General features: G+C 36.4%; 1 protein-coding gene across 4 annotated transcripts in view; it reads left to right on the forward strand.

Moving 5' to 3' along the window:
• TTC7B (tetratricopeptide repeat domain 7B) overlaps positions 1 to 27,731 on the forward strand; it is a 145,998-nt gene that overhangs the window by 79,938 nt on the left and 38,329 nt on the right. For 2 of the 4 annotated variants that reach the window (XM_061359930.1, XM_061359931.1), the window contains 5 exons: positions 7,741 to 7,857; positions 13,146 to 13,243; positions 16,549 to 16,713; positions 18,379 to 18,429; positions 24,497 to 24,637. In XM_061359930.1, coding sequence (XP_061215914.1) covers positions 7,741 to 7,857; positions 13,146 to 13,243; positions 16,549 to 16,713; positions 18,379 to 18,429; positions 24,497 to 24,637 — 572 coding nt within the window. The remainder of the gene's footprint in view (positions 1 to 7,740; positions 7,858 to 13,145; positions 13,244 to 16,548; positions 16,714 to 18,378; positions 18,430 to 24,496; positions 24,638 to 27,731) is intronic. The other 2 variants (XM_061359932.1, XM_061359933.1) reach the window with 1 other exon arrangement.

Consider the following 27,731-nt stretch of genomic DNA (forward strand, 5'->3'; position numbering starts at 1 on the left):
AATGCTGGGAACTCTAGGATTTTGTCTTACTTTTAATCGTTTTCTTCTAAACTATTTATTTTTGAGTAATTACCAGGGTGTCAGTAGGGCAGTCATGTAATGTACAGTGTGTACTAAGAGAAACTGAATTTGCTAAGGTTTGGCTTCCTCCTACTTCCTCGTTTCTTTTATGTTTCTTGTAACAGTCATCAGAAGTTTTTCCTGTGTATGTAATTGTTGAGTACAAGAAGTGAGTTGCTAATGCTCTATTTAGGTAAGGTGAACAGATTGAGATTCTTTTAAATCATCAGCATTAAATAATATTTGTTCCGACTTTATTTTATGCATTCTGTGTACTGCTTTCCCACTTTAATTACTCTGTGGGGTCTGCCAGTTAACCTGATTTAATTCACCCAAGCAATTGATGCTATGACAATTTGTTACAGAAATGTGATGCAACATTATGAAGTATGCATGTGAACGTAAGTTTTATATCAACACCATTATTTTTTTTCCCTTAAAAGCAGATTATATGAAAAGAAGCCTGCATTGTCTGTTAAAAAAAAATATTCTTTTCAGACTTTAATCTCTTTCTATCTGTAGTGTTACATTCTGTGTCACCCTTTCTGTGATATTTTTTTCTTTTTTTTTTATATATAGGGTCATTGCAAAAGAAGATTTCAGAAGTCCTGTGTTTAGACTTGGTGAGGTTTTCTGTGATTCTTTTTTCTGAAGTGTAGTGCCTAAATTTAAAAGCAGAAAACTTCTTTTTAATTTTCCAAACATTCCAGGATTTAAAGTTGTGGAATATGCAAATGGGCACTTAAATGTGAAAACAAAATGACATATTATATAACTCTACATAGAGCTGGTATTTGTTGTCTTTTATGTTCTAATACATAAAAGGTTATCTATCAGAGTTGAACATATATAAAGTTTATTCTTATATTTAAGCTTCATGTAGTTGTCAAGGAGACCAAGCTATTGTTCGATACTTTCTGCAAGGCTTGGTTATTGCTTATTCCCATATTTATGGGACTTCCAGTATATTCATTACTCTCCTATTGTCTTTTAATAGTCGATTATCATGTAAAAATATTGTTAGCTGAAGTTTGAAATGCAAACTCTTAAATTACTCAAAAAGGTTCTCTTAAAACTGAAGAAGTTTACTCAAAGTAGGTTAAACATAAAACAAAGGTAGTTGCATTTTTAATTATGTGTTGTAAACTAGTGGATTTGATGCCTTCTTTTAAATTTTATCTTCTTCAAGTGGAATAGCTGTTTGCTACTGTGAAGGGTTAGGGTTAAGGTACTTTTTAAAGCACATACCTTCAGTTTTATGCACAGCTTTACCGTATGTTCTTCAAGCTGTAAACAATGGAAATAATTTAAATAAGAAGAAAATACTGATGTCGTTTACTCTCAATCATAACTGAAAATAGAGCATTCTTTGAAGCTGTGATCAGAATATTGGAATATAGACCCTTCAGAAGTCTACTGGAATTAAAAGTTCTCTGTAGGTTTCTTATTCAGAGGGACTTTACAGAGATTCCTCATCACCCCTGTTGAGTGACACTGCTAGCAGGTAGATCTGGTGGAGAATGGTACATAGCATTTTATATTGCCAGATTTGAAGAAAGAACTGGGGAATGAAAAGCAGGTCTCTCCCACAGACTAGTGTGTGGAACAGATATCCAGCTATGGCTGATCCAAGCTGGCATGCTCATATGGTGCACAGCAACATGCAAAGCAGCCAGTTAAAAATTTTCACCTAAGGTGAGCAATGACTGAAGTTCATTGAAAGAACTAAGAGTTCACTGAAAGAACTAAGAGTTCTCAGTAGTGTTCACTAATAGTGATACTTGTCTCATAGCAGACCTTGGTCTTCACTACTTTGAATTTTCGCTTCATTCTACCAAATAGAAATTCTTTAATAGCTTAAACTAGTATTGGACAAATTCATTTCTCTTGATGTTCTGACATTAGAGTTTTGCTGTGGAAGGGAACTGGTGTTGTAGCATTGTCAGAGAAGTGACACTTCACTCATAAGACGTACCAGTATATTTACTGATGCAAATAAAACAACAATTTAACTGAGTTTGATAGTAAATGAGACAGTGACTTAACAAAATTCTATGGTAAGGTATGCTTGCTTACTTACTGCAGAGGACAGGATCAGACAAACTGTCAGGGAGACCTTCTGGTTGAAGTCATGAGGTTCAGAAAGGAATCCCTTGCTTTCTAAACTCCTCAGAGAGAAGGTGCGGCTGGATAGTGACTTAGTCCAGACTTGTTCAGTGGTTTATTTATAATGGATTATATGTATGCAGTCAGTCCTTTCTATCACTTCGCAATGTTTTCAAAGTTTAACATGCTGTAAATCACTATCTGTTATGGCAAGGATTCTCGCAACCTCAAGGACTAACCTTGAGAGATGTCCCTACTCAAGGGGACATCCTGGTGTGCAGCGTGCTGCCATGCAGGAGAATGTAATGGGCCCTGGGCTGTCCACTATTTATGGAGTAAGATGATTGATTTATAGTCGTGTTTGCATACCAGCCATACTTTTGGGTTGTGACATGCTCAACTAGCCCTTAGCTGTTGAGCAAGATTTATGGCCTTTAAGCCAGGTGCAGCCATCAGGACCACCACTGGTGGTTGTTGCTCAAGCAGAAAAGGTAGCAGGGAGAGCACACCATCACAAGCATCTGGGGGTTTTATTTCAAAAAGTGAAACAGGCTGGCTGAAAATAAGATCTCCAATTTTATTTTGAAGATTCACAAATTGTTAACCGTGCTACTAATTACACTGGTTGGCTGATAGGGAAAGCTTCAGATCATGATTTAATGGATTAGTTTGTACTGATTAGGAAATAGAGCACTGGCAAGAACCTAGGAAGTCACAAGTCTCCCTCATTACAGCTGTCCTATCTGTAATACTTTTCAAGAACTTATCAGCTGTATCTTGGAACAGTTAGGTTATTTGCTGTACCTCTTCTGCAGTCTATCCAAAACAAGCTGTGAGGAAGCAGTCTTTTCTACAGCTTCATTTATAATCTTAAGATCTAATTTCCACCTTTAATATTGTAATAGTCTGTATGGCCTTTATATGTACTCTTTTTCTGTGGAAACATTGTCGTCTAGATAAATTGTTCTTTTCCCTTCATGGTGCTTGTCTCATCTGTATTTATAGGTAGAATTTTTACCTCTTCTTGGCTGCAGTCTCCAGTCACCCTCGCAGCCTTTTTCTGCAGGTGCTTCAATTTGAAATTTCACATGTGTGTGCATTTGTGTTAAAGCAAAAATTGTGTGTAATGTTCCAGGTGTGGTCTCAGTGGGGTATTGTACAATGGTATTGTCTCTTTCTGCTGCAGTGAATACATTGCAGAATTGCATCTGCCCTCTTCACAGCTGTCTTACCTTGATGAATCTGGCTTTTAGCAGCTCTGGTTTAGAATAACTGTTACAAAGGTTGTTTGTAACACCTCCTTATTAAACTTGAACTATAACCCATTTTTTCCATTAACAGTGTTATCTGGTACTGCTTTCACTTTTTTATGCAATTTTTATATTATTTTTTGTATGTTCTTAAGTTTTTTTTGCATGTTATTAAGATAGATTCATCTCTGCCTTTCCTCTTAAAAAAATAGTGAAATAGTTGCTATTCCTCAGTCATTACAGAAGTGATATTTTCTTTTAAATTTTTACTTTAGAAAGGGCAATCTTATGTGTCACTTTTTGTAATTCTGAGAAGTGTATTATTTTTGACAGCATGAACTTTAATCATTGTTAAAGTGTTCCTATTTTCCATTTATCATTGTTTTCACATCTGAGAAAACAGACCAGGATTTTGGTGGAGGTTTGAGGTTCATTCTTTACTATCCTTAATCTTCATCTCATTCCTGTCTAGTATACACTGAGCAGTGGATCTTTAAACATTTTAGCATCTTTGTGTTAAATGCTAGGCTTCTGCTGTATCTCAGATGCCTTTGCTACCCTCTGTTTCCAGATTATTTGGCTGTAGGCCACTGAAATTCAGAGACTTAGTTATAAACCCATTGGGGATTTTACAGTCTTTATTTAAATAAAAATCCAGCAATATATGGATTAGGTTGCAAGTGGCTGTTTTATAATGTCCTCATTAGTTAGTGAGAACAGTCTTGAAGTAATGGAGTAATTTGCTGCTTCAGTAGCTATTTCATAAATTTATCAGCTATTAGCTCCAAGAATCACTAGACTTTCCACTTAAGAGTTTGATTTGTTCTCCATTTTGTGTCTGGGTAATTAGTGTCCTAAAATGATACAATACACTTTTTATCTAATGTTAAAGATCTGCATCCATATCAAACACTGATTCTGAAACAAATGCCCCACTATTACGATGTCTTTAAGAGAACCTGTTTTATCTAATTCCCTTTCCCAAAGGATCTGACACAAATGGATTTCTGTTGTTACTTCTTAAATTTATTCCAGTTAGACATGTTGCTGATACACATTGCTCTACTCTTCATTTCTATTTTGAATATTGTCTGTTCCTCAGTACTTGCATGCTTAGTCATGGGTGCTGTTCCGTTATGCTGTGGTTAGTCTGTCATGTTTTGTTCTGTGCTGTGTGCCAGTAATTTAAACCTGTGAATGACAAAAACAGGTAGTTCAAGATACTTACAAAATGTACAGCTTCATTTTCATCATCCTATCTCTTTTTTTTTATCTTTTCTACAACATTTTTTATAGTGTATTAAAAATGAGTGTGAAAATGCCCCTCTAAACTTTAAAAGTCTCTGTATCCATAATGTGGATTGCATTCCAGAGGAGTTGTTTCCACAGATGCTTAATGCTGGCCATTCAGAAAATGCTTTTTCAGATGATCTGCCTCATGGTTTCTAAACCTCTCCTGATAATACTTATCCCTTAGTGCTTGTTTATCTAGATAGCTATCAACCTGTACCTCTCTCCAGTTCAGGGGAAATCAGAAGAAAGAAGTTAATTTGGGAGACCTGCTTGTCACATGGTGTTCCTTCTGCCCATTGTCTTCTTCCTTTTTCATCCCTTCCTTCTCTCATTTCTCAAGTAAACGTTTAATTAGCAGGTTTTCATTTTGTGAATGAACATCCCATCTCAGTTTTCTGAAGTGTCTTAGTTATTTTGTGATTTATGAAAAAAAAAGTTCTTGGATCCAGGCAAACTGCTCCACATGGCTTTATAAATGCAACCTTTTCTGTTCAAAAGTTTATTGTTGGTTTAATGTTGACAATCCTACACCAGTGTACTTTTTGCCCATTAGATACAATTGCCCGGCCTTTCTTTATTAGAATTAGAAATATTCTTCAATCACACTTTATTGTTTGTATTTTGAGGAAATGTGCAACCATCTAGTCCCCTTGACTGCTGTAATGCATATGAAATAGGGGTGATGTTGCATGTGTACCAAGTGCATCCAAAAGCATCAAATTCTGATGTTTTGCTTTAATTCTTACAAGTATATTTGTCTTCTGCTACTTTGTCCTTTAATCCTGCACTAACAGTCCAGTTTTCAACATTTTTGTTGCACAGGGTCCTGCTAATTCATACACATGCTTAAGTCATTTCATAATAATCAAATCCCATCCCTTTCTATCTCCCACTTAATTTTTCTTCTAGCTCTTGCATCCAGAATCTTAGTGATTTACTGACCATGTGCCTTCTCTCTGCTACAAGATTCCTGAAAGTCTTAAATACTTAAAGTTTGTTAATGTAAATTCAGTTGATCTGTAAACTGTACATAATAAAGTATATATTATGATTATCTTCTTCCCAGAATAATTTGTAAATTCAGTGCTTCTGAATGTATCTATAGGCTCTTCAAGCTGTAGAAAGTACTGTCTTCTTTTTACATACAGAGAAACAGGAAAGGGATTGTATGAGGTAGATTCCTGTGATTTTGGATGTGGGTTTTGGTCCCTAGGTCTTGTTGTTTGGCCTCTGTGTGTGTGTGTGTGTGTGTGTGTGTGTGTGTGTGTGTGTGTTAAGGATAGAATAGATGTAGTAGCAGAGGAGGATGAGATTTGTTGAGTTTTCTTCTCTCTTAAGTAAAATTATGGACATATCTGGACATTTCTACTTCCAGTGATATAGTCACAGCTAAACAAATATGTAGAGAGGATTGCTCTGACAAATGAAATATAAATTATCTATTGATAGGAGAAAAGCTAAACTAGTGTAACTGATTATCTGTTCTGCATTCCTACATCACATCAGGTGAGACTCCTCCATATGACCTGATTCACCTTCCTTATCCTTACGTGCTTATTTTCTTAAACTAACTTAGCAACCTGCCTTTCGTTTCCTCCTCAGTTCCACATTATACAATTAGTGTGATTCATTTTTCAACTTACATGCTGGGTAGTTTCTGAAAGGATTTTAAGTGCAACACTAAAGCTTTAGCTACTGTAACTTGATGAGGCATTTGATGTCATTTCTTCTTCTTGAGAAAACCCTCTGGCAGTTTTCAGTTACTATTTGCAGCCTCAAAATTTGTATTTGGGATAGAAAAGTTCTGAGCTTTCACACATGCCCACCCTCTACACCCTTCTCAGTATTCCCACACAAACCATATGACCAATCATACAATTTTTTTCTCTTAGTATGATTAAGTTTGTACTGGAATAAAATATAAAATACACCTGGTTTAAAAACAGAAAGTAGGCTAACAGTTTTATATACGTACTCTCCTCCTGCTTTGCACTCTTTAATCTTGCAATTTACTAAAAATGCTTTTAAATTATTATTTTTCTAGCATATTATTTGTTCCCAGATGCTGTGGGTCCTATAAATGTTCATTCCAATTGACTAAGTCCTTTATTGTCACACTGCATTTATATTCTTTAATTATTCAGGAAGGCATCTAAGTTAATCTCTATGAAGAGCCTTCTACTGATACATGGAATGTAAGAGGAATATGCAGGAATCATCTTATGAGGTTATGCACTTTACTTGGCTTGCTGCCATTAGAAACATCAACTTTGGAATCACAATTAATTTATAGTGGCTTTCAGCAAACATGTTTGCTTCCATTATGAATAGTTTACTGCGTATTTGATGAATGATGTGCTTTCTTGAGGTCGTTACTTGTAAACGTTGAAAATACTCAAAATTCAAGTCAAACATCAATTTTAGTACTTGCTAATTTAAACATATTGTAGAGTGTATCTACATTTTCTTCTTGACCTTACCAATGCTGAGTACCTCCCATGAATCTATCTATCTGTTCTACTGTTACCATTTTCAGTATAGTCTTTTCCAGCACAAGTTGATATTATAGGGAAGTAACTTGCATCAGTACTGAGTTTTCTTTTGAGAGTTATATGTTATAAAAGTATCATCTGAAGCAGTTAATAGAAAATAATTTCCTTTCTTATTAAAGTAGTAAAGATTTTCTTTAGTGAAGGTGTCTCTTTTCCTTGGATGTATGAAGTACTGGTTTTTTAGTGGTCCTGCCGATTTCACTAAGCTATATTATCTTGCTTTAAAAAAAAAATGTAAAATATCCTGTCAACTGTTGTTTCTGTCTGGTTGAATAAGCCATCTTGGACAAAGCACAGGTACTTTGATGATGTTAGATATTTGACCTTATTTTAATTAACTTTGTGAAACAATTATTTCAATTAACACTGTATTTGAAGTTGTTTTCTCCAGCTTGATGTGCTGTTGGCTATCTTTAAAAGTGTTTTGCTTGAATTGTGATCTTTTCTTCCTCTTTTAATTTCCTTTTCGTTTTCACCAGATTACTGTTTACAAAAGTCAAATTGGAGTCTCTGTGCAGAGGCCCAGATGAAGCACTCCTTACCTGCAAACACATGCTCCAGATTTGGAAATCGTGCTACAATCTCACTAACCCAAGGTAAGATGCTGTAGAATTTTAGGTTGCTCAATGCCTTCCTCAGTAGTCTTTCAGGGCAATATAAGGTCAGTAATCTTGGTTTTATTTGGTCTGGTATTTGGTATGAACAAACTAATCCTCTGGGAATCTGGAGACTGAAGTGTGAAGATGCCTGTTGATAGACATGCAGAAACTACCCAGAGTTCTGTGAAGTAAGGTGCACCAAAGCTAATAAACTCTGCAGTGATGAGGGCTAATTATGGGATGGGGACTCAATGTGCTGGTATTTTCGTAGGGTATTTTCCACAGTGTGGATTATAAAGGCTTTTATATTGGCTAGTGGAAAGATTGCCATAGTGGAAATTTAGTTCGACTTAAAAAAAAATAATAAAATGTGGGAGGATTAGGCATTAATTAAGACTATAGAAACATCAGAGGTCACATAGATAAGTACAATGTGCTTGCAGAGCCAGCATGGCCCTTTTCTAAAGGGATGTTTTGCTTATGAACCTGTTTAAGTTCTTCAGAGGCATTAAGAAGTATTTGGATAAGTTGTTGTTGTCCTATTTGGGTTTCCAAAATGCTTCCGTGAAGATCCTTTGCCATCTATGTTTAGATAAGCTGTGAAATAAACAGGGAGGCCACTGTGCAGAAATCTGTGTTCAACATGTTTATCAAGTACCTGGAGAAGAGAACAAGAAGAATTTCCTATTGTTTGGTTGTTTGAAGTTTCTGGAGAAGAGGTGCTGCTGCAGAAGAGCTTTGTTCCAGGTGGCATCAGATACCTGTATAGCAGTATAATGAACATTATCTGTTCAGCTTTTGCTCTTACTTTGATCTTAGTTACATAAACACATGCATCTTTTTAAGAAGATGAGAGAGGTGGCCAAAGAGAGAAAATTGCTTCTCTCGTTAGCAAGCGAGTGAGTAGTTCAGAGCAGGAGAGCATGGAAGAAAAAGCCTAGGAAGAGACCTGCATGAGCCACAGTGCACTGAGATTCTGATACTGGGCTGTGGAGCAGGGAACAGAACTCAGTGGTTATAGAAAGCAAGTACATCAACAATTGGAAAGGTTTGAGCTGAATTATTTTCAACTCAAAGTCACTGAACTAGCAGCGGGGGAGAACTTATCTTCAAATTTAGTGGGTGGTGTTTTATTTTAGTTGACTGGTTGTATGTATGAGGATGGGGGTTTAAGAGCATGCTACGATATGCAGAATAGTTGCCATTTACATGTAAGCTTAATTTCAGTGAGGCTTTGCATTTATTCCAGCACAGCTTTTCACCTTCCGTCTCTGCTATTACATCCTCTACACAGTTCAGGGCTCTAATCATGGCTTGTCATTACTTTTCTGTTGTTGTTCCTGTGGTAACAGTTACTGTACCGTGTTAATACACGTTAAGTTATGCTTCCCTCAGACATCAGCAGTGAAAATTTACTCTGGCTATGTCAGCTTCAAACAGCAGTGTTTGCAAGCTCTCAATTCACTTTCTCTTTCAAAAACATGTGACTGGAAAAGCTAACAAGGACTACTTTGCATCTGATAGTTTTTACTGCTTTTTTATTTATTTATCTTGACATCTAAAGTTTTTCCTGAAGTTCTGGTTACTGGTACAAATTAAAATCAAATTGGAATGGAATGGAATGGACAGGAGCTATGGATAGGTGCCGTTACGAAAGGAGACAGGTTTTTTGAATCACACATTCAGAATTATGTCAGATAGTGCATGTAGCCTTTCTTTGGATGATCCATGCAAAATTTAAGGGCTGAATACCAGTAAGATCTGTCTGACTGGTATAACAATTATCACTGTCCTGGGTTTAGCAGTAGCAGTCATTTTTAATCCTTCTTAGTAGCTGGTGCAGTGCTGTGTTTTTGACTTTCAGCCTGGGAACAGCACTGATAACACCAATGTTTTTAGTTACTGCTCAAATGTTTAGACTGACCAAGGACTTTCTGAGTCTCATGCTCTGCCAGGGAGGAGGGGAAGCTGGGAGGAAGCAGAGACAGGACACCTGACCCAAACTAGCCAAAGAGCCATACCACAGCACATCATGCCTGGGATGTAACTGGGAGTTACCCGTAAGGGCACTCACTGCTTGATCGGGCCCAGTCGGCGGATGGTATCATATTCTCTTCCCTTGTTATTGCCCTTATAGAATAATAGAATCATAGAATAGTTAGGGTTGGAAAGGACCTTAAGATCATCAAGTTCCAACCCCCCTGCCATGGGCAGGGACACCTCGCACTAAACCATATCACCCCAGGCCTTGTCCAACCTGGCCTTGAATACTGCCAGGGATGGAGCATTCACAACCTCCCTGGGCAACCCATTCCAGTGCCTCACCACCCTAAATGGAAAGAATTCCCTCCTTATATCCAATCTAAATTTCCTCTGTTTAAGTTTTAACCCATTACCCCTTGTCCTATCACTACAGTCCCTAAAGAAGAGCCCATCCCCAGCATCCCTATAGGCTCCCTTCAGATACTGGAAGGCTGCTATGAGGTCTCCATGCAGCCTTCTCTTCTCCAGGCTGAACAGCCCCAACTTTCTCAGCCTGTCTTCATAGGGGGCAGAAAAGGCGCGGGGCTGGGGCTGGGGGGGGAGAGGGTGGGGGCGGGAGTGGACTGCGTGGCTAATTTGATGACAGGGTTTAAACGATGACAATCACTCAGACCTGAAATGGGCCTGGGAAGTTCTGTTCACCCAACTGCACTCCAGATGTAGTGAAGAATAGTGGTGCAGGATTATTATGAAAACTTATATTTCCTAACCTCTGTAATTTTAACACACTTTTTGCTGTTAATTTTGTTGAAAAGCAGTGTTTGAAGATTGTCTCCCACTGGAAATAATTGAAGATTTTTTTAAATACATCTTTGTGCCAATAATAAAAGCTCTTTTAATAATTTTAACCCCTTATAGAATGTTGGGGTTTTTTTCAAAGATTTAGATATATTTTATACTTATTTGAAACATCTTTTTCTATTCTGATGTAGACTGAAAACTAATTTTGATGTATCGTTTTTCTAATCAGATAAGAACTTTTTTTGATAAGCAGTGTTTTATGTTAAATATTTCCTCTTGCAGTTAATCAGATTTTGTGGAGTAAATTTGAGTTCAGTGTCCTCAATAATATTTTAATAATGAAAATAAATTATGTATAACTAGATATACCACATAAAGTAAGGGCTAAGTGCAACACTGTGCCTTAGTTTTGTTCAGCTGATTTAGAACATTTCTTTTTGTCTTTCGTTTCCATACAAAAGTTTTCCTCATGAGACAGTTAAAGTGAATTTAAAACTTACGCTGTGGTCCAAAGCTTGGAAGGTTTAAATGTTCATCTTTAGCTTGCTGCTTGAAGTTCATCAGAAAATAGTTCAATTATTTTCCAGTTTTAGTTTGTATTAGGAAAACAGCAAACCACAATGCCAGTGCTGTGCTTAGAAGATATTTATGCTAAGTCTGGCTCTCCTTGTCAGCAACTTTTGGCATGTCATTCCTTGTGGATTGAGGAAGTAATTAACACAGCGGTTACCAGAAAATATGCAGCAACTGATGTAACAACTATAGCTGATAGTGTGTGTCCCAGAATGTTCCCTTGTGTTTCCTCTGGATTTCTGTAATAGTATCATTTTGTAAAGAAATCATTCATGCAAGAATGTTAGGGTAATGCAAAATTTTATTTATACCATTTTAGTAACAGCTGTGCAAAGAGAGGAAATTATTTCTTGAAGTGTGCAACTATCAAGAGTTGCTAAAAGGCTTCTTGCCTTCTCAGTTCAAATTTGGAAAGCAGAGATTGTAAAATTAGGGCAAATGCAAAGAATCACTGAATTCCACTCTTGCAGTTTAGATTAATGTCTCTCAGGCCTTCCTTAAAGCTAGGAATTTTGTGGAGTTTTTTCTCTTTTGTGAGAATCAGACAAAAGTCTGCAGTCTGCTAAGTTAGGCTAACTGCCCAATTGCTTTAAATCTTAATTATTTTTAAGTTTGTGTGGGTTTTTTTTAATGATGGTTTTTAATAAGTATTTATTGAATGAGTAGTTCCTGATTTATAATCCTAAAAATGAAATTACTGTATTAACTATAGAATATTAAAGAAGGAGTGCCCATGTGTGCTTCCTCACAATCTTCTGTCAACATGTTTCAATACTCACCTCATCTTAAAGAGAAGGAGCACTTGGTTCTTCAGTCCCTGTTCTTCTGCTGAATCTTCAATAGTAGTTCTAGCAGCAATTAGTTTTTCAGCAAGTGTAAGACTGAAGAAGCCTGAGCGACTGATGCAAAGCTACAGCTGAAGTAGAAACTTAAGGGCATTTGTCCACAGGAGCAATCAGTGAAAACCACTGCTTAGGTTTTTGAGGTGATGGAAGTGTTCAAAATGCCCCTACTGTGCTAGCAGGACCAAATTCAACATTAAGCAGTTAATATGTGTGTCTATTAAGAAAAAACCCAGCAAGAACAAAAAAACCCAACAACAAAACCAACCTAACAACTCCCCCAAAAAACATCTAGAGATAAAATTGATACCTTTTTATCACAGAATCCCAAGGGTTGGAAGGGACCTCAAGAGATCATCTAGTCCAACCCCCCTGCAAGAGCAGGGTAACCTAGAGTACATCACACAGGAACTTGTCCAGGCGGGCCTTGAATATCTCCAATGTGGGAGACTCCACAACCTCCCTGTGCAACCTGTTCCAGTGCTCTGTCACTCTCACAGTAAAGAAGTTCTTCCTGATGTTAACGTGGAACCTCCTATGCTCCAGTTTACACCCATTGCCCCTTGTCCTATCACTGGATATCACTGAAAAAAGCCTAGCTCCATCATCCTGACACCCACCCGTTAGTTATGACATTTGATAACATCTTTATCTAAAATTAGATGTCTTGAATTTAGTGTTTCTATTCAGTCTGGGGAAAGTGGGGGTTTTCAAACTCGCATCTCCCATCCTGGGTTTCTGTGAGAGCTGTACGCCATATTATACAAAGGTTTAAGGTACAATAAATCCTTTCTGTAGTGCTGTTAGCTGTGAATCAAATTAAAAGCCTGTATTCCTTTCATGGTTGTATTAATTATGAACACAGAATTGCTGAAGTAAATATGGATTTAATTTTGCTCAGCTTAATTCTGTACTAGTGCAGCTGGCTTAATGCACAGTGAGTGGTTAGTGGTGCTTGGTACTAAATTTGTTCATAGCAAGAACTTTTATAGCAAGAATCTTTGTAGGAGGAGGGCAGCATGCAACTTGTATCTTAGTATATAATTTTATATTTTAATATCTTACAATTTCTATACTTCACTACAGTGATTCTGGACGTGGGAGCAGCCTGTTAGACAGAGCTATTGCTGATAGACGACAGCTTAATACAATTACATTACCAGATTTCAGTGATCCTGAAACAGGTAAGAACTGCATATGAAAAACAGAATAGGTAAAATGGTCTGACTATAGCTAGATTTTGCATATGTTCTTTTTTTTGTTTTATTTTGCAAACTGAAATAATGTTTTCATTGTTGTCATATAAGTGGAAATAGATATTGTGCAGTATATATATTTTTCTTTTTTATTTATGAAGGACTATGTTCTTTGTAAATTAAAATATCTATAGTATATATATATATATTGCTGAGTTTAGTGATGCATTCTTATGCAAAGGATAAAACTTAATATGCTGAACTGACCTGTTTGATGAAGTCCTATGCATTTCTTTCCATTCAGTATTTGCACATATTTTATTAAAAAAAAATTAGAAAATTCTCAGAAAACTTTTAATCTCAAAAAATCTGAAGGTATCATTGCTAATTAATTAAAATATTTAATATTTATTAAAATATAATTACATGGGTGGGTTGGCTTAGTGTAGACATAGCTTTGACATTATGATCAAAAATAATGTATTAAAAATCATATATACTGTGATATTTTGATAAACATATCAAAAATCATGGTGCACAGGTGCACTACATAAAAGCTAAGATTATTGTGTGTCAGTAAACATTTACAATATGTAATTTTCCTATTTTAACCTGTAATTCACTTGTTTTGATATATAATTTGCCTATTTCAGTTATCACAGTGCAATCGATATGCCTTAAAAGTCATATAACCAAAAAGCATGTGAGCCATGCATCCTGTGAAAATTGCTGAAGGAATTACCTTGATGGTGCTAGTTCCAGGAATCTTTACAGTACATTACTTGTATGCTAAGTACTGTGAGCTTTCTGTTTCATCTCAAAACTGTAGCATGCTTCTCCTGACACTTTTCAGATGTGAATTTCTGCTTAATCACACTTTGACACAAACAGCTTATGGGGAAGTTTCCCACCCTATGAATTAGAATACACTGACCTATAAATTAAGATACTTTTAAATGTGTCATGTGTCTCTTTGTTTAATACCAGAATTATGCAGTAGAAAACAATCTAATTTAGATATTTAACTTCTGAAAGTTAAAGTTGATTTGAATGTTCACTCAATTTTGAAATCATGTAAATAAATAGAAAGTGTTCTGTGCTTGCTATAGTGGCAAACAGTTTTGATTACAAAGATCAGGTGACCTAATTTCAAAGAACTGCAGTATGACATGGTCTGAAGCATGGCATAATGTACCTTGCTGCCCTGATGTGGAATTTTCTGTCTTCTCCGACTCATATAATTAAAATGTGTGCGATACCATTCTAGCATTCAGTGATTGTGCTATGTCCTAGTCTAGTTCATAGTTTCATAGACATAAATAGATTTTAAAGGTTACATATACGTATATAGATAGGTAATTTATTTTACACCTTCAAAAAAGTGCTTGTTGGGGGGGCATGTTGTGGGAGTGATTTGTGGTTAGCTCTGGGGGTTTTGTTTTGTTTTGTTTTCTACAAATGTAGGCACACACTTTGGGGTGTCCTGTTTTATATCTGCCACAGTTGAGAGCATAATGAATTGGTGCTGTTTAAAGGCTGCATGCTTTTAAATAAAAAATGAACCCTTATCCAAAAGACTGAGCTTTTCAAGAAGCCTCAAATTCAAATCCTGCAGCCAGTACTTTGATTGGAAAAATTAATCTATACCAATGTTCTGATTTTTCTAGAAGTTTCAATTAGTCTGTTTTTCTGAATCTTAGCTGTGTTCTTGCAGCTTATCTCTACTATTAGGGAGGACAAGGTGGGAAATTAAATATATGGTGTCCCTATTTGATTGTATTTCCTATAAAAGACAGTTGTGAGGATGGAGAAGGAGTGTCTCTATTTTGTTGGGGAGGTGGGTTTGTTTGTTTGGGTTTTAATTGTTAATTTTAGCAGAAGAAACCTGGTTACAATTCCCGTATTCAAATTCTGGTAAGGACTACAGCTTTGTTATGTACTGTATCTACACAGCAGTATACATTTAATAGCTCCATATCCAAGTTTTGTCCAAGATTCTTCATGTAGAACATTATATAAAAAATTTGCAGAAATTAAAAGGCTATGGTAATGTAAGAATAAAACAAGTCAAGCTTGTCAGTGTTTGAATGAGAAAACTTCAAGCAGACTCTCAAAAAAACATTGTTCACAGATTGTAAATGACAGAAATGATAGATGGTCAAAATATGAGATTTTTATAGGCTGAAAGAGCTCTTGTGCAGATTTTGTGGCTCCCCAGTGTTTAGAAATGCATAAGGAATTTGACAAATAAATAATGAAATAGGTGTATTCAGGAAAGGTATTGTGGAAAATGCTCTTAGGACAGAAATGTTTGCTCCCCTCCTCTTTATTCAGTGTAATGCTACCACATGTATGCATTTATGTGTGTATAATCATAACAAATTTTCCCCTTCTTAACTTTGCTTGCCACCTATGATGATGATCCCCTTTGCCTGTGTAGTCTGATTTTGGCCAATCTGAGCACCAGGAAATGAAAACTAAAATTCATATGTGAAGTACCGTGTACTTGCAATTTCTATTCTGAAATCCTTTTAAAAAATGCATTTAGCTGTAATGAGTTCATCAATTAAGCACAAGTTGGAATTTGGAAAAAAAAAAATAAGTCTTTCAAAATAGTTTTTATAGAGCTCTTTCTATTTCCATAATCAGAAATTATTAAATGATTCAAGTTCAAATTTGTGTTACCATTGAAGTATCCGAAAAGTGTATTGTGGTTTTTTTACAAGGCTAGACTCTTACATTCTGATGCCCTGACTGACAACTGGCAAATCTACTGTAAGTTTGCCTTCTATTTCATCTAGTTTGTCATGAGTGGCATGCACCCATATTTGTATTATTGCTGAAGGAAATAAATACGGAGAAAAAAAAAGTTTTTCGCTCACTGAAGTAAAATCTGACAGGGAGACAGTCACATTTCCAAAGGCAGATATGCCTATGCAAATTACTTGAGATTCAGTTGGCTATTTTGGTTAAGGTAAGTTGCACTCAGTCTTTTAAAAAAGAGATTATTTGATTCATTGTGTATTGGTTGCAGTTTTCTGTTGGTTTTGGGGGTTTTTTATTTAATTTAGCATAGAAGGAGAGTAATGTGAGTACAGGACATTTTTATCTTTTTTTTACGTTGCTTTCAGAGAAAGTGGTGTTTATTTTATGTACAAACCATTTTCATCTTACTGAATGGTGTAATAAATACTTTGCTTTTTTTGGCATCCTTAAGTCCATTAAACCCAGTTGGATCTTTTTTCTTTCCTGCCCCACCACACCCTTATCATTCTCTTTGTTTCGCTTTTTAGCCTCTGATACTTCCTCATCTTCTCTCTCAAGAACAGAGTCTCCTCTCCAACTGTTTGTATCTTCTCATCTTCCTCATCCTCATCCTAAACCAGATACCTTTGTCTGGCCCCATGCAGCCTCTCCATGCTGTGACCAAGTTCCTGAGCCCTGTTCACCTTCTCGCTGTAAAGTGGCTTTCTATTCCTGATGGGTGTGCTAGTTTGTGCTGTATTTTTCAGATAATCTTCATAACTGATAAACCATGTTTAAACAGTTGAAGTTTCAAAAAAGTGTCAGTGACATCTGGCTGTTCAGATGCTCTTCATTAAATACTGAATGCGTTTTAAGAGTTTCATCAGAGCAGACTGTCATATTGACCCCAAAAGAGGTAAATTTACAGATGTATTTGCTACTCTGTTCTCATAACTATTACAGAAAAGGCTCGAGTTTGGTAAAAGAGGTTATTGGCCAAGAATGCTTTGTAGCATCTACTGCTGTAAATTGTTTACGTTGCTGGCATCTTTTGCCTAACAAGCCTGTCTTTTCTACAGAATTTCCTTCTTATCTGTATGGTTTTTAATGATTTAATTTCAGAAAGCCTTTAGCTAATTGTATCTAAAACCTTCCCTGAAAATTCATGTGAAGGAAAAAAGCCTAAATATCAGCGTGTATTTTCATATTGCAGCTAAAGCATACTGAGAATAGTTCAGGTGGCAGGGTAAAATCAGCATAGTTTTCCAGCCATTTCTTTTTAACTCTTTAATTTCTGTGAAGTTCTCCTATGCTTTACGCATAGTGCTGGTTTTGTCACTGCATTTACTATAATCCAATTTTAAGAAATTAGTTTTTGACACCTAGCATTTACCTGATATCATGTCAAAGTTATTAATTCCTAACAAAATGTAGAAAATAAATTTTTGAGTATTAGCAAAATTCATTTGTTAAAATAGCTGACATGAGAGTTTTGAAATCACTAGCTCATATGTAAGCCTGGAAATAGAAATTAAGGAAAGTCCTTCCTTCCAGGAAATCTTTGTCTTACGGTAGTTTAAGTAGTTGAAGTCTGACATTCTTTTCGAAGCATTTGACTAGCTCATTGATTGCTATTACAGGTTTGGGCATCGTTGAGTTGAACTTGCTCAGACCTACATCCCAGTTAGCATTGAATTACTTACTCTTTGCAGAGCTACAAGTTAATACAAACCTATTCAAGAATGAAGGCAAACTGAAAGAATGCAGAAGCCCAAGCACAGATTATGTAAAGCCCAAGTTTTCTATTTCCAACCTGCTGTGTCCTAAGGGAAAGGAGCTTCCATCGTATGCATGAGAAGCAGTGGAACCATGAAAAAACCCAGATATTGAAGTCATTTGTATAGTGTAAATAATTGATGGAAGTGAAAGCTTTCTTTGAGTAAGTAGAGATTTGCCTAGATGCTTATAGCATGTTAGTATAGTTACCAGACCTGAAAATCTCGTGTTCTATATTTTGCTTAGTTCAATTTTTATTCTACTGAAAGAAGCAAAATGCATTTTGTATTATTGACTTGACTTCCAATTTCTTTTGAGCTGGAACATTATTTTAGAGATGTAGCAAAGGCTCTGTGAAAATATTTCTTGTAAACAGTAATCTTTCTTTCTTCTTTTTTTTTATATATTTTGAAATGCTATAAACCTGATTTACAGTTTGAAGATTATCAAAAACCCTTTGGCTTTCTTGGAGTTCTTGGTGAATTTTTTGGTTTGGGATTTTTGTTTGTTTTTATCTTGTTTTGGTTTTGTTTTTTTGTTTTGAGGGGGTTATCCCCTCCCTCTTACTTTGGATTTTAATTTGAGGTTTGATCTGTTCAAAGGCAATCCATCAGATGCTTACTTTCATGGGTTTTACTCCCTTTTTTCAGTTTGTAAGTAATGTTCACTGTGGGGTTTTATTAATTTCTTAAGGACTTAAATCACCTTTTGCTTTACCACAAAACACGTTTTGTCCATCAGTAGTGGAAGTTTGGTAGTGTGTAAAGCAAGTTTGATGCTCTTTGCCCATTCAGTCACCCCAAGGGCTGTGATCTTACAAGATCTGAATGCACTCAACTAACACTTGCATTGAATAATTAAAGAGGCAGTATTCATTTCTAGAGGACTGCAAATAAAGATATATTAGGAAGGTCTTGTATAACATAATGGCCAGCTGCCAGAATGTCTTATTAGAGATTTTATGCCACTCCTGTTCCTAAGTAGTATGTTAATCCAGAATGCAACATTGCTGTCATGAGTCATAATAAACTACTGCTTTCTCTTCTGGTACAAATTTTGTTTGTAGAATAAATCTCTTTAGAGTACACTTTAAAATAATGAAATGATGAAGCCAAGCTAAATAAGGGAGAATGAAGAATATATATCAGTAGAAGTTACTGCTACTTTAACCAGGATGTGAAATAATGACCTAGGATTTTTTTATTTCATTAATTACTGTATTTTTTCTTAGATTTTTATGAGGTAGTACAGGAGATCAATTTGGTGGAGAGGAGAAAAGTAAGAAACTACATAAACCAGCATGTTTGACAGTGACTGAGCATGGAAAATCTTTTTCAAAGAGCTGAGAGGATGTTGTATAAATCGTGCTGCCCATACCTGACTGCTAATATCTCCATGCATAACTCTGTACCGTAAGTTAAGCTAGCTTTGTAATTTGTGATTGTGGAAGGTGTCTCAGACACTTAATGAATTTTATTGGAAAAATTTTTAATTTGGCTAAAGCTGCTGCTCTATCTTATCAAATGCAGCACTTCAGTGATGTATTAGTCCTGCAGAAGGTACTGCCTCTTTGCATCATGCAATTACTTTTTTAGCACAGACTTCTCTGAATGTCACACCACTAATGTTCTTACTGCCAGCTTTGTATGCATGTAAGGTTGAAAGTCATGGGGGGGTTTCCTCTTCTCTCCTGCATGAGCATTACTGTTAAAGCATTTTTTTTATTTTGTGTAGACATTGAAACATTGAAAACGTGACGAATGTAAAGCCGTTTAGTAATATTCTCTGTTATGATATAAAAAGAAAACCTGTTATAGTGGTTTTGTCAGTTGATATTAATGTGTTTCATCAAGGATGACAGTCTATTCAGAAGGAAAATTTGATGTACATAGCAAAGTTATATTGTGTTCCTGCAAGTCTGCATGCCAACTAAGTGCTGATAGAGTCCATGTCTTAGTTCATATATGTTAGGCTATTTTCTGAAGAATGTATTGGGAAATGACCAAGGAAACAACTCAAGAAGTCATAACATGCTTATTTGCATAGGGTGACCTATAAATAATATTTGAAAAAATGGGTTTCATGAAGACTTTACTGTAATATTTATCTTAAGAAAAGCCTGAAGGAATAAACTGAACATTTTGTTTTTCACAGAAATTGCACTGTAGGTGTGACTTGGAAAAGAAAAGTTACTGTGAGAAGACTTAACTTCTTGGTTAAATTGTGTTTGTAGAAGGCTGTTGAGAAATTTTCAATTTGAGATTGAATTGCAGGCCAACCATATGCTGGGCTTCATCAAAAGGAGCATTACCAGCAGATTGAGGGAGGTGATTCTGCCCCTCTACTCTGCTCTTGTGAGGCCCCACCTGCAGTACTGTGTTCAGCTCTGGGGCACCCAGTGCAGGAGGAACATGCCTGAGTGAATCCAGAGAAGGGGGACACAAAGATGGTCAGAGGGCTGGAGCACCTTTCCTATGAAGACATTCAGTCAGGGCAAGAGAAGGTTCAGGAGAGACCTTAGAGCAGCCTTCCAGTACCTGATGGGGGCCTACAAGAAATCTGGAGAGGGACTTTTTTACAAGGGCATGTAGTAACTGGACAAAGGGGAATCATTTTAAACTGAAGAAGGGTAGATTTAGATTAGACATTAGGAAGAAATTCTTTACTATGAGGGTGGTGAAACACTAGAACAGGTTCCCCAGAGAAGTTGTGGGTGCCCCATTGCTGACAGTGTTCAAGTCCAAGTTGGATGTGGCTTTTGAGCAGCCTGGTATAGTGGAAGGTGTCCCTGCCTATTACAGGGAGGTTGGAACTGGATGATCTAGTCCCTTCCAACCCTAACCATTCCATGATTCAATGATTCTATAACCATGATTCTTGCAGATGCTGTGTTAATACGGTGAGTAGAAACTGTAAATTCTGGACAAAGGTCATTATAGGAAACTTCAGTGGGAGGTTATACCTTGTTGGTTTAGAAACATTTTGTTATGATTAAGACCTTCTGTCACACTTTGCAGTGTGTAATGTGATTGTGATTCCAGATGGTAAGTAGTTTAAGTAGTGAATTCTAGACCTTGCAAAGACAGTCCCTTGAAGACAAGCTTCAGAAGAAGACTAAATAAATGCAAGTGAGTGTCCAGGACCCATTTTGGCGATATCTTGCTTTCGAGACCTCATGCTGTTATATTACAAACTAAACTCTCTTTGCTACTTGTAGTATTTTAATTTATTTATTTTTTATCCTTAAATATCATGCTGTAACAGCAGGTCTGGATGTTGTGTGAGAGGAGCAAGGATACCTGTGTGTGTGAAAGCCATGGTAAAATTTTAAACCAGAAATTACTGCTACTCTCTATCTGAACATTTGAAGGAAGCTACAACTGAGTAAATCGTAACACTGACAGTGAGGATATGTTTGTGTTTGGCTGAAAGTACTGAATGCAGACCAGAGAAAGAAAAATGCAGATGAGTGGGAAGAAAGAGCAGAGATCATGGCAAAACAAGAGGGAACCTCCAAATAAGTAACTGACTACATCAGATCTGTGAGATCCTCTCTTTCCCCTTAGTTTCTTACAAACCACTATGTATCTTTACAATTTATAGTTGAAATTATGTTTTAGAATGTAAGGTGACTATAAATATCTGAATCTGTGACTGGGTTAAAACAACGAACAGTTCACATAACTTAGTTCAAATAAGAAAGGGGTTTAATAAAATTTGGTGGAGGATCAGAAAAAGCTTTTTAGCAGACAGGATCTTTAATTGATGTTTCAATGATTTTTAATTGTCTGTAAAATGAAAGCTAATTGTGTTTTAACAGAAAGGACCAGAAATGAGTCAGATTATGGGTTAGAGCTGTCAGCATGAGTACAGTGTAGCTGAAAGACACCATTTGGCAGTGTCAAAAGACTACTGTTATTTAATGAAAAAAAGTTAGTAGAAAAGATGTAAAAGTGTGATTAAGGGTACAGTGGCTGTGCTGATTACATATGCAAGGCTGTGCTAGAGGTTGTCCCTCCTCCTTTTGGAAATTGTATAGGCTTGTGCTTGATATCTATCTTAATAGCCACTGCAAAGAAAGGTTTTAAAGAAACAAAACCAAACGAAACAAAAAAAAAACCCCACAATTATTGATGCTCTTCTGCTGTTTTTCAACATCCTTAAGTTCTCTACATTTCAAATAGAACTGAAGCATGAAGGATTTCAAAGGCTTGGATTTCCCAACAGCCCTGGAAAAAGTTATACTAAGTTTCTTTATGCTGATTAACATTAGTCTTTAAAATTAAACTCCCAGAATCCATTTATTTGGGATATTGTTTAAAGGTAGCTTAAATTTAGTTGATTATGTTGGAAAATCTACTGTCTGGATTTCTAAAACAGTTACTTAGTCCATGTTGAATTTTAGGTTGTTAATATTCATTATTAATTTAGAATATGTTTTTATGCCAGTTGTATTAATCTAGTGATAGGAAGTAACTATTTCCTAATAATTTTATTGAAGGACACTTGAAGACTATTACTTTGTATATAGGTGTATTTTCTTCAGAGAACTAGTTGCTGCAATATGTTAAGGGATACCTTTTTCCTAAAAGGAAATATAAGCAATTTGAAAAGTTACACTTTGGGAAAAAAACCCAAACAAACTAGAAAGATTGATTTTATTTTTGTTTGTTTGTTTGTTTGCTTTGTTTTTTCTTTTTTCTACCATTTGGAGTAAAGTCTAGGATAGGAGTTAATTACTATAGGAAGCACTTGGTATCCACTCTGTTTTAACTTCAACATAGGTGGTACTGGAACTCATAAGAATTTTATCACAGCATAGTTCTCCTTTAATATAGAAATTGATGTATAAAAAGTTTGAATAATATATTAGCCATATGTGGTTTATGGTTAAGTACTAGAGGCTTGAAATCTAACAGCACACTTTCTAGATGACATTACTTGTGGCCTGGCCAGCAGCCAGAGTCTTTGCTGTAAATAATAGAAAATATAGGCCCTTTTTAATACTAAATTGAATACTTGCTTTTCAGAAGGAAAGGATTAGATGATATCCTTTGTGTCAGTGAATCACACCTTTTCTTTATAAATTCTTCCAGGTAGATGAGGAGGCTCTTTCCTTGTTAGTCCCTGGAAGGCTAACAAGTGACATTCTGCAGTGGTGTGCATTTAGAGAAATGGATCTCAGACAAAAAAGGGATTTCTGATGCTTATTATTGCAACCTTTGCTGGTATTTTTCTTGGAATACACTCCACATGCTTCTTGCTTAGAATTCCCTTTTATATTTCTTTAGAAGTTAAGCCTTAAAGACAATAAACACAAGAACTTTAAGAAGCGTTCAGCCTTGCAGGCTGGAGTTTGAGTCATTTCATTAGCCAGTAAAGGAAAGCAAACTCCATAGCCAGATACTGTTTCAGGTCTTCAGGGCAATTGCTTGTTCATAATGAAATATGAAATGCTAAGTATGTCCTATGTTGCTTTCCCCTTGTTTCTGTCAGTTAAGGATTGCACACCTGCAGACAACTTTTCTCTTTCCACTGATCTGTCTACTAGGAATTTCTTCTGCTTTTCTGGTTTACCGATTTATCTTGTCACACTTTAAGAATTTATGGTTTATGTGGCAAATCCCTTCTTGTTAAAATTCTTAGAAAGCCTGTGATATTAAGAGTGAAGGTTTTGCTTATTCCTTAACTGCTAGTGATGAGGATGAGCTTGTGGGGTAGGGTTCGACCTGTATGGGATTCAGTATTTTGTTTTGGGGTGCCTACCATTCTTGACCATTGCAGGTATGCTGATGGGCTTCTCATCTATTCCAATATGGATTATTTCGGTTCCATTATTTATCAATTAGGCCTAGTCAGTTTGAGATTTTGTAATATATAATTCTAAAGCAGCTAGAGATACGTTGAAGCTTAGATGACAAGCAGAAGTGTAGCTGAAAATATTCATGGATTTGATTTAAAAAAAAAATTATGACTAAACGTGCTGTCAGTACTTGGCTATCCAGATTACAGCTGCAATTAGATATTCTTTAGGTACAGAAGCTTTTTTAATTCCACTACTTTGAAGAGGGTAGTATTTGCCAGTGACATTCTAATCTAAATTGTAAATGCTTCATTTTAAGAGAATTATCCTTTGTTTAGTATGCTTTGGGAGTGTTCTTGACTCAAAGTACTTTTTTGTCACAAGGCATTTTAACTCGGCCTTCATGATCAGCTAAGGTGTATGTTAAGTACAGTTTAATTGGGTATTTGTGCTGGGATATGATGTGATCTTGTATATTTTAGGTTGCTGATTTTTTTACTGTTATTAGTCTTAAAGTAATCTTCTAATTGCACTCTCTGTAAAGACACAGCAATTACTAGCATCAAAGTACATGCAGCAACCTGAAGATTTCGGTTTATGATTCTATCACAAACCTTTTTTTGGATCATACATTGCCAGAAAGGAGGTGTCACGTTTAATGGAGAGTATTCATAGTAGCGACCCAAAAGTGTGTCAGGTATAGTTAACAATGTTTAGTGTGGTTTCTATATGGTCTTTCAGATCAATATAAAAGCTTTCATAACAAGGAAGATTAACCTGACATTTCAAAAACTTTCTCTGAAACAGTTCATGTGAATTAAATCTTGATGAGTTTGAGGAGGTTACAATTAAATGTTTTATGCAATGTGTATGACATTTGTTCTTTCTATGATGGTAATTTTTTATTACTTCTACAGGTTCAGTCCATGCCACATCAATAGCAGCTTCCAGAGTGGAGCAAGCACTGTCTGAAGTTGCATCATCGCTGCAAAGCAGTGCCCCTAAACAAGGACCTCTGCATCCTTGGATGACTCTGGCTCAAATATGGCTTCATGCAGGTAACATGTGATAGTAAAATTCTTTCTTGTCCTTTCCCCTCCCCTTTCTTGCTAGCCTAAGGACTTACAGAAATCTGATGGTTTCATTCAGAACCTGTTAGCACTTGTCAGGTCAGGTTTTTCCCAGGTGTATGCGTAGCACTGGAGCAAGTCAAGAAGGACAAAGCATATTAAAGCTGCTCCATTTAGATAAGACATTAGTTTATAACGCAGCTGCTATCAGTGGAGTCATATCTTCTGTAGAACAAAGGCAACACTCTCTTCTTGAAGAGAATTCCTGTGAAGAATTTAGTTTCTGAAGTACCTTGAGTATTTTAGTATTTGGAAATTGAGATGCCCTAATTCCGTTTGTTGGAAAAAAATGTTTGTAAGATTATTGAATAGTGTTTCTGCTATTAGAAAAGTTTTTAATTGAAAATAACTGCATATGTAAAAAAAAAAAAAATGGTAGTACTAGTACTGAGGAGCCTGTCCCTTGCAGCTGCGATGATGAGCTCTCATGTAGTTCTCTTCCTTCTAGCTTCATTAACGTCAAAGACCCAGGATTGTTTTTCTAAATGTGGAGTCATCTTGAGTGGATTTAGTGTTGTTATGTTCTTTCAAGCCTCAAGCTAAATGCAATATCACAAGTGGCTGTAACATAAAATTTCAAGCAGAAAATGATGATCCAGTGTAGTTTTACATAGTTGAAAATGTACACCTTGCGATTGTTTTTGTTGATACTTGCATCAGAAAGGTGTAATTTAGAATCAGTCAGCAATTGTTCTGCTTTGGTCTGGTCTCAGACCTGAGCATTTTTAAGTGATATATTTATTTATTTTCTTCATGTTTACATTCACCAAAACTATGTATTTCCTAGTGTTTTAAGTATTTTGCATTAACAGTTTTATTGTGTGAAAGTCATACAGGGCAATGTCTGCCAGTTATTAATTAGTATGATAGGTTAAAGCCCAGAAGATTGGAAAGAAAGAGCAGTGGTAGTGATTAATAATAGTGATCTCATCTGAGGGTGGAAGGGCTCCTCGAAAGCAACACAAATTAGAACAAGGCAAGGTCCACCAGGGCATAGTATTGTCACATGCCCTGCATCATGGCATCATTGATTTTAAATTTTATAGACCATCACAGATGGCCATCTAAAGTAACTCTTAGCATCTGTAATGCTGGTAATTTCTCAACCTTCCTTGACAGCTTATTCCACTGCTTATTTTCTGTTTCCTAGTTTTTGTTGGTCATGTCCTGTTGCTGCTTATCCAGTCCATGCAAGTGACTGCTGCTGTGTTGCCCACGAAGGAGAGGTCTAGACACACTTTGGAGATTGCTTTAGTTCACATCTTAGTCAGGTTTTCATACACGTTGGTGATCTGCTGGTGCAATCTGCAGCACAGTCCACTTTCCGCTCTCAAAAATACCTCTCTCAGAAAGCATGGTTTGTAGGTCATATTTGTGATTCCCAGTGGGAGGAAGCATGGGTGAGAAGTAGGAGACAATTGGGTTGGAGAATAAATTAAAGTGTTAAAGATCCAGGATACAGGCACAACAAAGTATGATGAGTGCTCTGACTCTGTGTATGGGGAGCAATTAAAATAAAAAACAAGAAATGAAAGGGAGCTGCTGTCTGCCTTCAGAGAAGGTACTGCAACCTGAAGTCTACTTCCTCTCTACTTTGGAACGATGCTGTTCTTGATGCTTCTGCTGGCAATTCATGCTGCATTTCAGAGTGTTTGGGTATCATGCTATTCAGCTACTTGTCCTGCTACACTAAATGCCCTGAGCCTTGAGAAAGGTTCTTTACTGTAGGAACATTCAGAATAAATTTTCCTCCTAGAAGCATATAAAAGCTGATATTCTGAAAGGCATCTTCATCAGTATGTAAGGGTTCCTTGTATATAAAACAGTGATAAAATTACTTAACACCTTTACAGCACATGTTCTTTAAATAAAAGTGAAGCTTTAGCATTGGGAAGCTGCTTCCCTTTTGAGACACATGCCGCATTTAAGTATTTTGACACTCTCTATAGTTTTACTTCTTGGGGGGAATAAAGGAGGAATTTTAATAAGCTTTAAGTCTTAAAATGCAACAATTGAGATTTATTATTCCTGTAGGATTATAGAGACATGGAAGAGTTCTGGTACGTGCAAAACCTAATGGAATATATTTACCCAAACTAATACATATGATGTGAAAATGAAAGAAGATACTTTTTCTTACATATACATGATGTCTTTCCAACATTAGTGTAAACTAATATGGTATTCAGACCTAAGAATTTGATTTTTGACTGGGAGGGTAAAAGAATGTCTCCTTCACAGGTTGACCACCCAAGAAGGAGAAAAAAGATGTGTAATTGCTAAGCACTTGTATTATATACCTCCCAAAGTATAAAGGTGGTGACCACACTGGGAACATAAGCCAGATCAGTTTCATGATCAATGATTCTATTGTATTAGAAGTCATTACCATAAAGTACAATGAGACAAGAACCTTAGCCCAAGCCCCACACTTGAAATACACTAACACAGCAAATACCGGCTATAAGTAAGGTACGATATACTGAAACTGTGAAATCAAGAGAACAACTTTGAGAGCCAATAAATCAGCATTGTGACGAGTGACTTAATCTAAAACAATGAGTGCTTATCACAAATACAGTTAGACACACTTCGGTCAGATCTGTCGTTATCTCAACCATTTGGGCCCCATGTTGGGGGCCAAAAAGAACTGTTGTGGTTTAAACCCAGCCACGCAGCTCGTTCACTCACCACCACTCCCTTTGTTTTCTTCCCACCCCCACCCCTCCCCCCCCCCCCCAGGGATGGGGAGGAGAATCGAAAGAATGTAACTCCCACAGGTTGAGGTAAGAGCAGTTCAGTAACTAAGGCGTAACACAAATCACTACTGCTGCCACCAATGATAATAATGAGAAGAGGAACAACAAGGGAAGAGAATACAACACCACCCGCCAAAACGAGTGCGACCCAGAAGAGAGTGAGTGCCCTTCTGGGTAACTCCCAGTTACCTCTCCGGGCATGACATGCTGTGGTATGGAATACCTCTTTGGCTAGCTTGGGTTAGGTGTCCTGTCTCTGCTTC

The sequence above is a fragment of the Neopsephotus bourkii genome, unplaced genomic scaffold, assembly GCF_033783945.1.
Source record: "Neopsephotus bourkii isolate Nb327-2 ecotype Australia unplaced genomic scaffold, CSIRO-AGI_Nbou_v1 NB_998, whole genome shotgun sequence".
Lineage (NCBI taxonomy): Eukaryota > Metazoa > Chordata > Aves > Psittaciformes > Psittacidae > Neopsephotus > Neopsephotus bourkii.